This window comes from Balaenoptera acutorostrata, chromosome 5 (assembly GCF_949987535.1).
Source record: "Balaenoptera acutorostrata chromosome 5, mBalAcu1.1, whole genome shotgun sequence".
Lineage (NCBI taxonomy): Eukaryota > Metazoa > Chordata > Mammalia > Artiodactyla > Balaenopteridae > Balaenoptera > Balaenoptera acutorostrata.
This window is the reverse complement of record NC_080068.1, coordinates 123,789,087-123,805,643: the sequence shown is the minus strand read 5'-3', so window position 1 is coordinate 123,805,643 and position 16,557 is coordinate 123,789,087. Positions and strand designations below refer to the sequence as shown.

General features: G+C 37.7%; 1 protein-coding gene across 4 annotated transcripts in view; it reads left to right on the top strand.

Annotated features, from left to right (window-relative positions):
- Nucleotides 1-16,024, top strand: part of TNIP3 (TNFAIP3 interacting protein 3) — a 34,560-nt gene extending 18,536 nt beyond the window's left edge. For 2 of the 4 annotated variants that reach the window (XM_057547072.1, XM_057547071.1), the window contains 4 exons: nt 2,293-2,343; nt 3,230-3,343; nt 6,240-6,300; nt 15,268-16,024. In XM_057547072.1, coding sequence (XP_057403055.1) covers nt 2,293-2,343; nt 3,230-3,343; nt 6,240-6,300; nt 15,268-15,299 — 258 coding nt within the window. In that variant the 3' untranslated portion in view covers nt 15,300-16,024. The remainder of the gene's footprint in view (nt 1-2,292; nt 2,344-3,229; nt 3,344-6,239; nt 6,301-15,267) is intronic. The other 2 variants (XM_007172409.2, XM_057547073.1) reach the window with 2 other exon arrangements.
- Nucleotides 16,025-16,557: the final 533 nt, after the last annotated feature.

Genomic DNA, 16,557 nt, shown 5'->3' with positions numbered 1-16,557 from the left:
CTTTTCTTCATCTGTAAAATGAAAAAGTTGGAGTAGATGATCTCTAAAATGTTTCTTATAACTCTAAAACCTCTGTCTCTAAAAGTAAGTTGCTTAACCTCTCTCAGCATACTAACCTGTAAAATATAGATAATGATACCTACCTCATGACTTCACAAAGCTGTTCTCAGGGTTAAGTGAAAAAAAATCTATGCAGAAACATCTAGTTCAAGTAATGGCTCACAGGTATTTCATAAATAATCTGATGGAAGGGAGAATTTTTAATAGTTTCATTTAGTTGTATAATTAGCCTGCCACATTCAGTGCCTCGTAATCTAATTTTGATGCTTTCTTTCTGCAAGGCATTCTGCTATATGCTGTGAGGGAACTAAAAAATGATCCATTCTATTAAAAGACTCACAAGATAATGAGGGGGACATATATAGTCTGTCCTCATCATTTTTGCAGATTCCATTTTTGTGAATTTGCCTACTCACTAAAATATATTTGTCACCCCAAAATCAATTTTTGTGCCACCTTTAAGGTCATTTGTGAACTTGTACAGAGCAGCAAAATACTTGAGCTTTCTGACACACTTGTTCCCAGTGGAGGTCCAACAGGTGATGCTGTCTTCTTCTTTCAGATCTCATACTGTAAAAAGCATCCTTTTCATGGTCTATATAGTGCCACATTTTTCACGTATTTGTGCTTTTTGGTGGTGATTTCACTTTTTTAAATAAATTTATTCTATTTATTTTATTTTTGGCTGCATTGGGTCTTCGTTGCTGCATGCGGGCTTTCTCTAGTTGTGGTGAGCGGGGGCTGCTCTTCGGTGTGGTGCATGGGCTTCTCATTGCGGTGGCTTCTCTTGTTGTGGAGCATGGGCTCTAGGCGCGCAGGCTTCAGTAGTTGTGGCACACGGGCTCAGTAGTTGTGGCTCGCAGGCTCTAGAGCACAGGCTCAGTAGTTGTGGTGCACGGGCTTAGTTGCTCCACAGCATGTGGGATCTTCCCGGACCAGGGCTCGAACCCGTGTCTCCTACATTGGCAGGCGGATTCTTAACCACTGCACCACCAGGGAAGCCCCCAGTGATTTCATTTTTTTTAAGTGGCCCCCAAGCATAGTGCTGAAGTGCTGTCCAGTGTTCCTGAGCACGGGAAGGCTGTGATGTGCCTAATGGAGAAAAGGCATGTGTCAGATAAGCTTCATTCAGGGATGAATATAGCGCTATTGGTCATGAGTTCAATGTTAATGGATCTATAATATTTATTAAATGAGGTGTCTTTAACAGAACACATGTAAAACAAAATAATGTATTGATTGATTTACAAAAATGGCATGACCAGAAGCTGGTAGGAACCTAAGCCTGCATTTCCCTGGGAGAAATGGTTCAGTGTTTGCTACTTCAGTGTTCACAGTGACTTTATAGAGCATAACTACCATGAATCATGAGAACTGACTGTACATAATACACATTAGACTATAAAAAGTCATATAGTAAATGTAAAATGCTATCTATATGGGAGGACCAAAGGAGAGAATAATTCTGATAGGTAGGACTTGGAAAGGTATCATACAGTAGGGGACATTTGACCTTGCTTTATAGGGATATAAGGATGACAATAGCATTACTAAAGAGTCCAAGGAAAACCAGCTTTCCCTAGATGTGTCAGATGTTGGGGGAACCCAGCATAGGTGACTCTGCTGGATGAGGTTGGACCTTAAATAGCGAGAAGCATGAAGTGTAGCAGTGTGCCTTTGAACAAGTTACTCAGCATCTCATGCCTTAGTGACCTCATCTGTAAAATAGGAATAATAATGTTAAGTATCACATAGGGGTATTGGGAAGATTGAATGTGAGTTATTAAGTGTAAAGCACTTAGATCACTGTCTGGCATGTATTAAGTGCATATGCAACTTCTAAAATTTATTGTGGAAGCCTTTGACTGTACAATTGACCAATTCCAATTACATTCAATAAGCAGTAGAAGCTGTTTCTATATCCATATCTATGTCTATATCTATATTTATATCTAGAGCTAAATACATCAACCTAAAACTGAGAATTATAATGGCCCCAACAAATTGGAATAACAATTTTAAACTATCCAACTTTCCAAACTTCATTTGGGAATTTCAAGATAGAACCAGTGCCTGTCTGAAAAGTCCAAAACTCAGCCATTTTCGTTGGCATGACTGTTATCAATGCTTCACCCCCTGGATTTCTGAGTAGATCACTGCCCTCTGGGCCAAGAGTAGCTTTAGAACACTTGAGCTCTTTCTGATATACAAATGCCTTTGTTTTGTCCACAGATAAAAGCTTGTCAGTTGGAGAAAGAAAAACTAGAAAGGCAATTAAAACAGGTATGTTGATCCTTATTTAAATTCACCAGTCCTCTTGTCGTGTTTGAAATGCCAACTTTAAGTTTTACTCACACATTTATTCCCAAGTACAGCAGTTCCTCATGGTCCCAATTGAAGGCATTTTCAAGCTCTGCTACAGATGGCCTAGGACAACTCATGCTTTTCATTGTCAACTAAAATGTCAGTGGAGGGTTAATGCTTAGGTACCACCAAGGCCTCTCAACCCTAACACTCTTGAAAAGCACATGTTACAGAATACGTTTTTACAGTAGCACAAGCTTTAGTGTGTGTTCATGCAAACGGAGATTTCTCCATAGACTCACAAACTCCTGGGAAATATATTTCCTTAGTATTCCTTGCAGTTGCTTCCACAACAGTGGAAAACTACGTCAAAGACTTGTGCCTTCTTTTGAGAAAGTAGACTGTCTTCTTGGGTAAAGGAGCATTCTATTCCATTGGTTCACTAGTAGCCTTAAGGAATGAATATTGTTTCTCTTAATTCCTAATTTCCTCTCTGGACTTTAGTTATGTCATCAGTGTCTCTGGCTGCAGTTTAAGAAAATTTATTTTATGGCTTAAAGGCTGGTTCTTCTTAAGCAAGGACTCTGTGAAGATAACTCAGAGACACAAAGTTAACTCTACATACATTTTCAAGTGTTTCTAATTTCTTCAACATGGAAAAGTAGCTACAGCTTCACCTTAAGTAAAATTTGGCCTGTGAGCTTCATCTGTATCAGTCCAGAGTCTGCATTGACAGGCCTCCTATCTTGAATTTGTATTATGCCAGATTTAGGCTAAACCTTAAGATTTCAACCAAACTTTGTGGTTGTATAAAACAAGTGTCAGTGTGATTCCCCAATTTCACCCACTTCCCGTGAACCAACAGCATTGTTCTCCTCAGATGTATTTTCCAACCAGTAACTACGGCTGGAATTTCCACCTGCGGGATCCATGCCTACTGACAGGCCCTGGGGCTGTGCAGGATCTACAGAGGTACCCAGTAAGTAAGAGCTCTCATTGCAACAAATAAGTGCTTATATCTCTAATAAGTGCTAATATTCTCTTTTGGTAGAAATGATGTCTGTCTCAGGAATTTTGGCACATAATACTGTCTACATAAAGAGCCTCTATTTATCTCAGCCTCTAATTTGCAGAGTTGCAGTGGTCTACGTACACTATAATTATCTTTGGGACACTGTATCCATAGGACATATAGATAGGAATACATTAACTGAAAGGTATCGAATTGAGCTAAAATTCCAGGGACAAACATATAACATTTTATATGGGTCATTTTTAATGACATACCTGACTCTACCAAAAAGACATTTCTGTTTATAAAGAAAAGCAAAATGAATATAGCAAAACAGTCTGGGAGACGCCTTTTTCAGTTGTAGACTTATATTCAACTACTATGAATATTGCTACATCTGTGCAAAATAGTTTTTGACATTTTCCAGTTGAAAGGATCTTCTTAAAGGATCCAAGAAAAAGTGACCCACTTACGTTGCTCTCTATGGCTGTGTCTACCCAAGCAAACTGAAGTGAACAGTGGAGCCATTAGTTGTGAGTGAAATTGATTTGGACAGTCAACCTGAATAAGTCAGACCCAGAGCACCCTCCCTTTCCTTCTCAATAACAGTGTTCCACCCACCCTCCCCCATGGTCTGGAAGTTTGTCTCTACTCTCTATTTTTGCCTACATAGACAGAATCTTTATACAGGAAATAAATCATGCATTTTTCTGCATTTTGGATTGGCTCAGACAACCTCCTCCCCCTTAGTTATTATTAACTGTGTTTCTAATTAGGCAAAGAATCTGAGATTTTAAATGGGATTTTCCTAGCAGGACACTTAAGGAGTACATAGTTCTCTTAGCTGCCTGAAACTTCTCACACTTTTGTATTTGAGTGTGACTCAGAAGCCCTTTTCCCAAGGGAGGAGATAATGACTCTTTGGGTGGTGGAAGGATGTCAGAATTTAATGAGCATCTCTTATTTGACCCTGGTGTGACACAGCATACAGCTGAGAATTTGGTTCTTTTTGTGTTGTTGTTGGTTGCTTCTTCTGTCTGCTCTCCTGCCTCCATTTTTTTTTTCTTTACCCGTTTGCTTACTTTTTACTTTTCACTAGAAACATTTCTGGGAATCTCCAAACACAGCTATCATTCTGGATTTTTTTCAGAATGTAGAAGGAAATTAATATTGTGGGAAACAAAGAGATAGAAATTTACTAAGGAGTTTAGCTGTCTGCAGGTTAGGGAATTGGGGGATATACTCTTGTGGAAGGTTAACTATAAATTCAATGAGTCATTCAAGTTTGCCTAGAAGTAAAAATGACGATTTTCTTCAAATCTTCATTTGTGGAAAGAAGGCAGAAGTTCACCTACTATAAAAGCTCATCAAACCTTTTCTATCAATTACAAGAGATTAGGCAGTCCAGATCACTGAAAATTATCACCAAATAAACGTCTGTATTTGAAACAAGATGCCAAGCCATGTAATGACTACATTTTCAATCAGTATTCACTTAAACAAAATCTCAGTATAAGGAGAGAAATTACATTTTTCATGTAATTTCATTTTTCATTTTTCATTTTAAAAGAATATTTCATGTTTCATGCTTATTTCTAAGCCTGGATTAAAGCACATGCGATAGCATTTGTAAAATTATGGTATATTCACCTTCTTTTGGCAACTGTCCTGGAATATAAAACTGAGGTTCATGTCACTTATCCTATGTGTTATTTGAGACATCTAAAAATAAACGAGGAGATGAAAAACGGAGGTGATCTCATTTCCTCTTTTAGCTTTTTGTGGACCAAAAAGAGCCAAGAGCCTAGGTGTCTGAGTGAGGGTAACGTGGGGTCAGACAGTACCAAATGCAGCATTTCTTAGCGTCTTAGATAATTGAACTCTTAGGCTACTTTCAGTGGTCTGGCAGCCCTGTAAAATGCCCCCTATTGGCTCGTTGTTAGAGAAAATTCTCCTGAGTTATTTTCAGGTGGTAATTGGATAATAGAACAAAAGGCCTGTGTTCTCTGTGTCTTGGAGAGAGGTAGGGGAAGCAGGAATAAGCATCTGGAGCAGGAAGACGGACCAACCTCCTTGGCAGGTAGAGCTGAGATTCCTCTGGTCTAAGTGGTTAAATACAAAGATTCTGGCCTTGGATCTGTATTTTGAAATTCAGGTCTCTAGTTTATGATTTATCTCAATGCAATTTGTTTAACAGGTTTCCTGATGTTCAATGTCTAGCTGTTCTTAATTGGTGTAAATCTAGGGAAAAAATCCCAAGAGAAAAATCCAAGTCTACCCTCTCTTCTCACTGACTTTCTAGTCTAAACTAAGCAATTTAGAATAGTTTCTGCAGAGGAACAGTACAAAGGGAAAGCTTTTCGCTCCTTTACCATCCTGAGCCTCTATAAGACTTGTCCTCATGTAATGGCTTAGATTCCTTCCTTGAGCCGCCAGAAAACATTAAACTTGTACACTGTTGTCTTGGTCTTCCTGTTGCCTCCTGTGCGAGGGTTTTATAAAGAGTATTTGTTGATGATAAATTCTTTTGTTTTATTTACGGGCTATAGTAAGTTTTACAAAAGTGTTTATACTTCTGCACATATCCAAAACACATCTGTTTTTTTTTTTTAAAAAAAGCCACATTCCCAAAGTAGTAGACATTCTGGCTGAACACAGAGTGGATTTAGGAGGGGGGTAAGGAGATGGTAATAGTGATGAGGGAGATAAGAGAGGTGAGCAAGATTGGCCACAGGGTTGGATAGAAACCCCTTTTGTGTTGCCTGCATAACAAAAGCCACATAGGGTAGTTATATTTTTAACATGCCACTATGTTTGGTTTGAAGCCCATGTTGCTATAATAATGTTTTATTGTTCCACGCAGCCAGACTATCAGTGGTATGCTCCCGACCTGTTTCCGCCAGATGTGCAGGACAAGGCGAATGGTAAGACCGCAGCTGTATTGAGCATTCTTTCATGTTTACATTTTAATGGGCTCTTTTGGGGATGTTTACTCGACATACATTCACTCATACTTGGGGAGGACCCACTATAAAGTTGAGTTGCATACACAACTCTAATGTGATGCACCTGGGGTTAAATTGAACTTTAGAAAAAGAAAATGTTTGAATGCAGAAATGCATGGATCTCAGTTCTGGCTTCTGTTCCTATTCCATCTCAGAGTCAGTATTCCATCTGGGGTTAGAAATGAGAACTTCCAGCAGAGCTGCATTATAACAACAACAACAAAGTTCTGTGATTCTACTGCAAAAGACAGATGCACATCCACTATTCCAGGTTGAGTTTGCTAGACAGATGTTTTAAATGTCACTGGCAGACAGACAGAGGAAACCAAAGGCTCAGAGCTGTGTTCCCTAATGACTAAATGTCAGGCTCCAAGTTTAGGCCAGAGTTGCCCACAACACCCACTTCTAAGTATGCTGAGAAAAATGAAAAAGTCACCTACCAAGTACTCACAACTAAGAGTACTCTTTTACCTTATTTTTCTTTGGTTTACCATTTTCTTCTTTCTTTCCAGAATCTGCTATACTTTCTACTGCTTGTTTCTCTGGTCTCATGAGGCCACCCAGGAGTGGGCTGAATAAACTGGGCTATAATTATAATCCCTCTTCTGTTTTCATCACATATAATCAAAAGTCAGCAATGTCTGCTACATGTTTAAAATTTCATATGACACATACCTGTGACTCTAAGTTGTTAATTTCCAGAGATTGGAATCTATCTACAAAAGCTGAAGAGGAGCCATATTCCAATTTCAGGCCATACTTGGAATGTTATCTCATTTAGCTCAGATCTGAGGTCACAGAATTCTAGTGTTTAGTACAAGGAATCCATTATGGAGTGGAAGGAGAGAGCCAGGGATGCCATATGTAATTTTCCAGTTGGGAACTTCACAAGTCCAAGGGCTTTTCATGGTCGTCTCCGTAAATGGAGCCTCCTACAGTTGTGCAGCCCACAACCTGGGCAGCTGTACACAACAGCACTGACGGTGGCAAAGGCCGTAGCTCACAGCAGCATTATGCAGAAGAAAGATAAAAAGTGGGAACTCTATAATAAAATGTCTAGGTATTTATCAGAAAACTGTAGGACTTTCTTTTTTCTTTTCTTTCTACTACTAATATAACCATTGGTTTTAATGAAGTTCTTGGGTTCCAGTCATAAAGGAGAGCTTTTAATAGAAAGGCATACTATTAACCATAATGATTGTTGCATAATGTCTGTGTGTCTGAAATGCATTAGCTGAGTTGCCACCCAATTATAATTTCCCATTTTATATTATATTGGTCTGGAATGACTATTAAAGATATTTTCTCCTGGGTTGGAGTTGAATCACTAGAAAGTATAATTATGCAGTAGAGAATTCAATAATATCATAAAGCCATTTATATATCACTATTGTATTCATCCTGGACCAAAGTAATAGAAACTAATGATTATATAAAATAGGAATGAATTGTGATGATCTTCAGAAACTAAATAACATGCAAAAATATAATTTTATAGTCAGTGTGTGAAACCGACTGATTTTTGTCTACTTGGGAAGAAATATAAGAGCTCTGTGATGTAAAAACATGTTGTGTGACAGGGTCTACATATATAAAGTAAGTTTTGTTATTATACCATTTTACAGATGAGGAAACTGAGGCTTGGAGAATTTAAGTAGCATGCCTAAATCACAGAGTTAGGAAGATTTCACCCTGGGATTAGATTCCAGGTGTATAACATTTCAAAACCTGTGCTTGAATCATATCCTGTAGTGCCCTTGAAAACCTACCTCTCTTACTATATTAAAATTCTCTAAAATGGTAGATATAAAAATGACAATGGGGGTCTTAACTTGGATAATTATAGGTCTAGTATCTCACCCTCAATAATCTCTTCTTCCTAAGAACTCATAGCATATATTATCTGTGCTTCTCATTCGACACTTAGAATATCACAGGTAAATGACACAGTACTATGTAAGAATAAGTGCATAATAAATGTGTTATGAGGTAAATCTTGCTTGGGCAATCCTGGTGGAAACTGAAGGGTTATATTACCATTTGAAACCTGTCCTCCGTACCAGCACGGCTCTGCAGCTGACTGTGGCTTGTCTGGAGCAGGTAAGAGGGCTGATCATGACTAGGGGACTATTATAGAAAGAAACTCCTTACTTTAAAATCTACCTGCTTGGAATTCCTGTTGCCCCTCTTCTAGCTTCCAAAGCTGATGCTGTTTCAAAGCTCAAGCCAGGTCATGACACTTGGCAGAAGCTCTGAAATCACCCTTGTCACAAACATCCCACGTGCCCTTATTTGATTTCGGTAGTGATTCTTGTTATTTTTTGTTTTATTTAATTGGAAAGCTCCTTTTGCTTTATCGATCCAACACAATTGCTCAGAGTTCTTAAAAATAATTGTGTAGTATTGATTGTTAAAAAAAATATGGGTTTAAAGAGCTTTTATTATAAAGATATTTTTATTGTCTCATTATATGACCAATACATTTATTCTCCACTATTCAAGAATATACTGCTAGTCAATATAGCCTGTGTTTTGGACTAGAAATACCAAAATGCAAACAATGGAAAGAAAAATGAGTGGAAAAATTAGACTGTTTCTGATAATCTATAAGCAAACTATTTCTGAAAACTGCTATACATTTTATTCATATAATAAATACTTAAAATATTTTATTTATATTTAAATAAAAAGGATCCTTTTTAAAATGTGGATATTTAAATTAATATTAATTAGTACATATGCTTCCTAGATTGTCCTAGTTCTCGGTTTTTATTAATTTCCTATTACTCCTGACAAATTTATTTTTCTGACCCCAATATATGTAGGATATTTTTATCTTAATATCTTCCTTTATAATTATTCCTCTTATTATAATTTAACCTGAAATAGTGGCTCCAATGTCTACCCATAGAGCGGTAGCCTTGTGATTTTTAAAAGGTACAGTGGGTACAAAATGGGTGACTAAACGTCTCTGCTACCACTAGAGCCTCCTCTGACATTCCCAGGGTCTGCGACAAGAACACAAGGAAAGCTGCATACTTTATTTGTAAATATTTAAACGTTATGGATCAGGCTTAGAAGCTATTAAAGTATAGTCTATCCTCCTATTGATAAATATACCTGGAAGGCCAGCATCAAATTTAGAACACTCAGATTCCCACCAGTTCTGTGCCAGAACGCAGTGGCACGGGAAGACCTGAGCCATGGCCCACCCCCTTCCCTCCCACCTACCCACTGGGAAGGGTCTTGAGCGTGAATTTGAGGACAGCCGGCAGGCACATCCCAACTTCGTATACCCCTCACTACCCTACAAACAGCACCCCTTGTCTTCGGGCCTGGGGAAGAAGACCACATGGGGCCTGGAAGCAGACCCAGGGTCACCTGGCAAAGAATCTGGGGGTCTGCTTGTGGGTGCCAGGAGCTTGTTCTAAAGGAAGGTGGGCTCACATGATGAGGGGGAGTCTGGCTGGAGGAGGGCCAGAGCAGGGTCCTCTGAAGAGTGGGGACCCAGTGAAGGGCTCCCTGGCCGAGGATTACGGTCAATTGGTACTGAGTGCAACATGGAACAGTCTTCAGGTCAACTGATTTCCAGCCTTGCTCTCAGCTACTGTCTGTGGTTATTTTGGAGTGCTTTGGGGACACACTGAAAATCAAATCTTCTTTCAGAACCTCAAGATTTAAAGTCTCAAGGCTTTGAGACTTTCCTAGCTTTCTCTCTGCATAGCATTACATAATGGCATTTTTCTACATGATGTAGAAAATGCAACATCTACATGATGTTCCCAGATGTCAGTGGGTTACAGTTTCTGTTTAAACATGTGATTTTACAAAGAAGTTTTAATCTCATTTTATCTGTTATCAGAATGAGATGCAAAATGACTTCCATGTTTCCAGAACAATTATGGGACAGTAGAGTTAGTACAACCTTGAAAGCATGTTGTTTGTTTCCTCCTCTTTGAAATGTCAAAAGGCTATGTTTTCTGACTCTATTGTATGCCAATCACTTCCGTACCTTCCAAAATTTTCATATGGTATAGAGTTGAACTTTGTCTAATGAGCTGGAGCTCAATTCTTACATATTTGGAATGGCATGAAATGTAGGCATGCAAGATTGTGTTGTGAGCAAACATCATTATTTCTTTACAGTATAGAAGATCAAAGCCCAACCATTATAATTGGCCTTTACCGATGTCTAATAATAACTAATTAATTGAGTACTGCCTGAATTCGTTTCCTAGGGCTACCATAATAAAGTACCACAAACTAGGTGGCTGAAAACAGCAAAAATTTATGCTCTCACAGCTCTGGAGGCTGGAAGTCTGAAATCAAGGTGTTGGTAGGGTCGTGCTGCCTTCAGAGCCTGTAGGGGAGGGTCCTTCCTTGACCCTTTCAGCCTCCAGTAGTCCCAGATGTTCCTTGGCTGTGGCAGCATAACGCCAATCTCTGCCTCTCTCTTCACGTGGCTATCTTCCCTCTGTGTCTGTGTCTAAATTTTCCTCTTATAAGGACACCAGTCATATTGGATTAGGCTAATCCAGTGTAACCTCATATTAACCTGATTATGTCTGCAAAGCGCCTACTCCCAAATAAGGACACGTTCACAGGTACCAGGGGCAAGGACTTACACATATCTTTTGCGGGGACACGGTTCACCCAATAACACTAACTATATGCCAGAAACTATTTTAGGGGCCTTATATTTATTATCTCGTCAAAACCTTACAGCAACCATGTGAAACGAGGACTGCCGTTGTCCCTGTTTTGTAAATGTGGAAACTGAGAAGCAGAGAGATCATGTAACTTGTCCAACCCCACATGGCTGGTTATTGGCTGGGACACAGACAAGCCCACACAGTCTAGCTCCAAAGCCCACATTGTAACCACTAAGCAATATGGACCACCCCATGCTCTGCATTAAGTAAAATGTAATAGTGTCATACTTTGCATTTATTCTATTTAAATAAATTCTAATGGTCCTGTCCTGAAAGCCAGAATCTTTATTTCTCAGGGTGTGTCTTTTTATAACTGTCTTTATATTTAAACATTACAGGTGATTTTACATTGGTAAATGGCTTGGATTAGTTGGATTTTTTCCAGTTCCTAAGAGTATGAAGAGATAAAGGAACCAGTGTAAATAGTAAAAAGTACTTAAGAAATGTAAGGAACAGAAGAAACTTAAAGACCATACTTTGTGTAATTTTCAATACAGATGGATAAAATATTACAATATTTTTCTTTTATAAAATACATTACTTTCCTAATAAAGGAAATTAATTGAAACTTAGAGGCAGATAATTTTATGCCTGTTTCTAGATTGTTTGAAAAGAATTACAGGAGAAATGCCACCTCACCTTTAATGCTCTAAAGGTCAGCTTATCAGTAAACTAAATGATTTTGCTAAAAGAATAATAAAGTGCAAAAGTATATTTATATGTACAGGAACATATGAAAATACAGATGGTAAATATATTCCTAGTCAAACATTGATTTTATAAGCAAAGACTAAACATTCTATTTAACATTTTGTATGAATAGATATAGAAGATAGATAGATAGATGATAGATAGATCGATCCTAGATGAGAAAAATGCACACAATAAGTCTAGACTAGTCACAATTCCACCAGGTAAATAAAATTGTAGTAATTATCTTAAATGGAAGATAAAAATCCATAGGGAAGGAAAGCAAGGTATATGTTTTATATATATATAAAATGTGAACTCTTAGGCATGAACAGTAAGGAAACCTAGGTAAGTAGACTTTCTGCATCCCAACTGGGAAGAAAGTCTACTTACCTAGGTTTCCTTACTGTTCATGCCTAAGAGTTCACATTCAAAGAGGTTAGTGGGCATGTAGAGAGCAGAGTCCCCTCAATCCTTTTAAAACCCCCCTGCGGCACTGATACCCCCTCCACTCTTAACCACCAACTGAACTTTAGATTCAGCTAATACTTGATGTAGAGTTGAGACATGGCTTCTGCCACCAAGATCTCTGGGGTCTATTCAGATCACTTTGGCATCAGGCTACTTAACCTGCGCTCCTGTGAACATGGAAACCTACAGTGTAACCAACACCATTAATAGATAGTTACTTACCCAATTATTGGGTGGAGTCCTTCACCAAGCAATAAGCAAAGCCAACTCTTCCTAGCAGGTGAGGACACACATTCCCTTGTGGTGTTTCTCTTGTCCTGCCCCCATAACTGCAGAGCCAAGTCTCACGACAGAAGTCTCTAACCAACTTCACTATATAAGGACACTCTGCCTTCCATTCAAGGAACTCAAGACCTGTATTTGCCTTTGTTCAGATTTCCATTCTGCCATGGATTATCTCATGGGCCATAGCTGCTCTCCATCTAAAACTTGGGGGTAGTAGCCCTTGCCTCTATACCTATTTCACAAGAGTGCTGTAAAAACTACACAGGAACTAATTTTTCTTAATGTTTTAAGATACCTAGAGGTAGGTATCATTAATTAGTGGATTAATTCTAAACTTCAGGATTGGTTAGACCAGTAGATTATGCTTCTGGATCCAAATTCATGTTCTCACCATATTAGATATCTTTTCTTTTTGGAAATGCAAAAGCTTTTTAATCAAATTAAGGAATGCTTCCAGACTTTAAAAAATTATTATAAAGTTATCATATTCCCATCTAAACTCATTTTTACCTATATTTTTATATTTTCTCAGTTTAGTGCATAATCATGTCTAGTCTGTCTTTAAAATACACCAAAAGTTCAGGTATATATTGTAAATCAATTCTTTGCCATAAAATGTAATTCAGTGCCATAAATTGCATGTAATTTCAAAAACGTACACCACAAATATCTTAAGAACGTTATGCGGCTAAGTTCCTGTAGAAACTGTAGCTAACATTTCTGAGAAAGTATGATACTTATTATGTTTAATATAACTTTCCAAAAAGGCATTAAATTTTTTTTCTTTTTTTATTGAGGTGTAGTTGATTTACAATATTATATAAGTTTCATGTGTATAACATAGTGATTCACAATTTTTGATGGTTATACTCTGCTCATAGCTCATTATAACATATTCATCCATTCATTATAAAATATTGGCTATATTTCCTGTGCTGTACAATAAAGCCTTGTAGCTTATTTATTTTATGTGTGGTAGTTTGTACCTCTTAATCCCCTGCCCCTTTCTTGTCCCTCTCCATTCCCTCTCCCCACTGGTAACCACTGGTTTGTTCTCTATATCTGTGAGTCTGTTTCTGTTTTATTATATTCCCTCATTGTTGTATTTTTTAGATTCTACATATAAGTGATATCATACAGTATTTATCTTTCTCTGTCTGACTTATCTCACATAATACCCTCCAAGTCCATCTATGTTGTTGCAAATGGCAAAATTTCATTCTCTTTTATGGCTGAGTAATATTCCATTATATATATATTATGTATTATATATATTATATATATCCATTATATATGTAATGGATATATATAATACATATAATATATATATATATATATATATATATATATATATCCCACATCTTCTTTATCCATTCATCTGTTGATGAACACTGAAGTTGCTTCCATATCTTGGCTATTGTAAACAATGCTGCTATGAACATTGGAGTACATATATCTTTTTGAATTCGTGCTTTTGTTTTCTTCGGATACATACCCAGGAGTGGAATTGCTGGATCATATGGTAGTTCTATTTTTAGTTTTTTTGATGAACCTCCATACTGTTTTCCACAGTGGCAACACCAATTTACACTCCCACCAACAGTGTCCAAGGGTTACCATTTCTCCACATCCTTGCCAACATTTGTTATTTGTGGTCCTTTTGATGATAGCCATGCTGGCAGGTGTGAGCTAATATCTCATTGTGGTTTTGATTTTCATTTCTTTGATGATCAATGATGTTGAGCATCTTTTCATGTGCCTATTGGTCAAATGACTGTCTTCTTTGGAAAAATGTCTGTTCAGGTCTTATGCCCATTTTTAATTGGGTTGTTTGTTTGTTTGTTTTGATATTGAGTTGTATGAGCTATTTATATATGTTACATATTAACCCATTATCAGTCATATCATTTGCAAGTATTTACTCCAATTCAGTAGCTTGTCTTTTCATTTTGTTTCCAGTAGATACCTTTTTATATAATGGCCACAGTTCTCAGAAGAATATTTTTTCAGCCTGAAAAAGTAACCTTTTATCTTCCTGTTACTAAAATGTTAGTTTAGCATATCTCTGAAATACCAAATGCAGGGCAGCAAGTATAAAACATTTAACGTATACTAAAACGTTATCATGAACCAGGAAAACACCTTATTTCTTGGCATTTATGCGATTTTTTTTTCTGTTGCCATGAGTAGACTTCTTTGATTTTGTTTTCCCTATGGCACTTATTTGTGGCATTTTATCCTGTTCTTACTAAAATATTCCAAATTTTTCATATTGGTTTTCGTGATACACTCTCACATCGTAAGACCTGTGATCTTTTCTATGGCTTCGGCAAGAACGCACCCAGTATCGTATTTTTAAAGTACTTTATTTGGCAGTTATCTCTCTGTGGGATGAGTACTGAACCAAATAGTAACACATATGACTCACTTTCATAAGCAAATGCCAGAGCCACCAAAATGCCAGCAAGAATGAGAAGTAGTATATCCTTGTCAGGCGTGATTAGGACTAGGCCACAAGTGGTTTCACGAAATGGTAAGCATATGTCAGTCCTGAAAATAATAACCTTCCATTTGCTGCCTCTTGATTTCTCAGTGTAAACTTGTGGGTGCGCATGAACAAAATACTTCTTTTCTCGCCAGCCTCGAAGTTTATGTTAGCCTTAAGCCAGAAGAAGAGAAATGAATTTTTAATTTTCAATCTGAAACATTTTCCTGCTGTTTTTCATAGGTTTCTCCTCAGAAAAGAAAGCCAATGCGTAGAAGCGCACGCTGTTGGAGGAGCACACAGGCCAAGGGAGAGCTCGGCTGATGGCCCTTGTTCCTCTTCTTACTGTGGCTTGTGTCCGCCACACCTGCACATCACCTCCGCCACTGCTTATACCTGGTAATGTTTCCCTTTGGCACGGATGGAGGACAAGGCTGTTCCAGCTGAGATCCTGATCAAGTCCTAGGGGCCAAAATTATACAACCTATCACAACTTCCGGCTTCCTCGAAATGAGATTTGGTTGATGGATGAGGCACCACGCCTTGAAACTCTCTTCAGCACATCGCTGTTGGACTCACAGGGATGATTTCAGGATTTCAGCAGCTCCATTTGCAGTGCAGTAATATTGTATGTTGATTTAAATATGTGTTCCCTGGGGGAAAAGTTTCTGCGGTAGTAAGATTTTAACATTGCTCCCATTCTTTTTATCGGGGCTTAGTTCTTTAGCCAGTTTATCTAGATACTATGTTCATCATTGTTGTCCTTAGTGAAACTATAAATAGAATCAAAGAAGTGTATATACATTCTTAAACTAAGTGAGTGGTTCAATCTGAATGTAAACTTGAAACTATAAACAAATCACTTTTTTAAGATGAGAAATTGTGAGCCTGCTTCATTTTTAGCTGGACTAGATTATGAAACATAAAATCCTAGTGTGATGGTGATGGCTTTGCTGCGTACATATATACTTAGAGAAGCAGTTCAGAGACACATAGATTTGCAGTTAAATTGTTTTTCTTCCTGTGCATTTGCGTAATTATTAACAAAAAACGTAACTCTGTCTTCTCAAACCAATTAAAAAGGAAAACGAATGTATCCAAATTTTATTGCAATTAAATTATACAGTGACATGACAGATGTCTAAAGATTAAGCAGGTTTAAAAGTATTAAGTTCATCCATTTAATAAGGATTCTACTAGGACCAACTGGAGATCATCTTTACAAGGCGGTATAAAGCAGGAGTGCGAGATTCACGGATATCTGTACTTCTAGAAGTAACTAAAGAAAACCAGGAGCGTCAACTGAAGCTGCAGTCCAATAAACAATCCAGAGATAAGAGTTGAGACTATCTAGCTCCAACTTCCAAAAGTTATTCTGCTTAATTCCAGCTCAATCTTTTTTTGTTTTTTCAATTTCTGGAAATACTTGAAGCTTTGTGTAATAGGAAGATGAAAGAACCTTACTATGCAGTTAAATACTTTCAACCTCAGTCTTTGGCTATTTAATTCTTGATAATTCTTGAGAAAGAATTA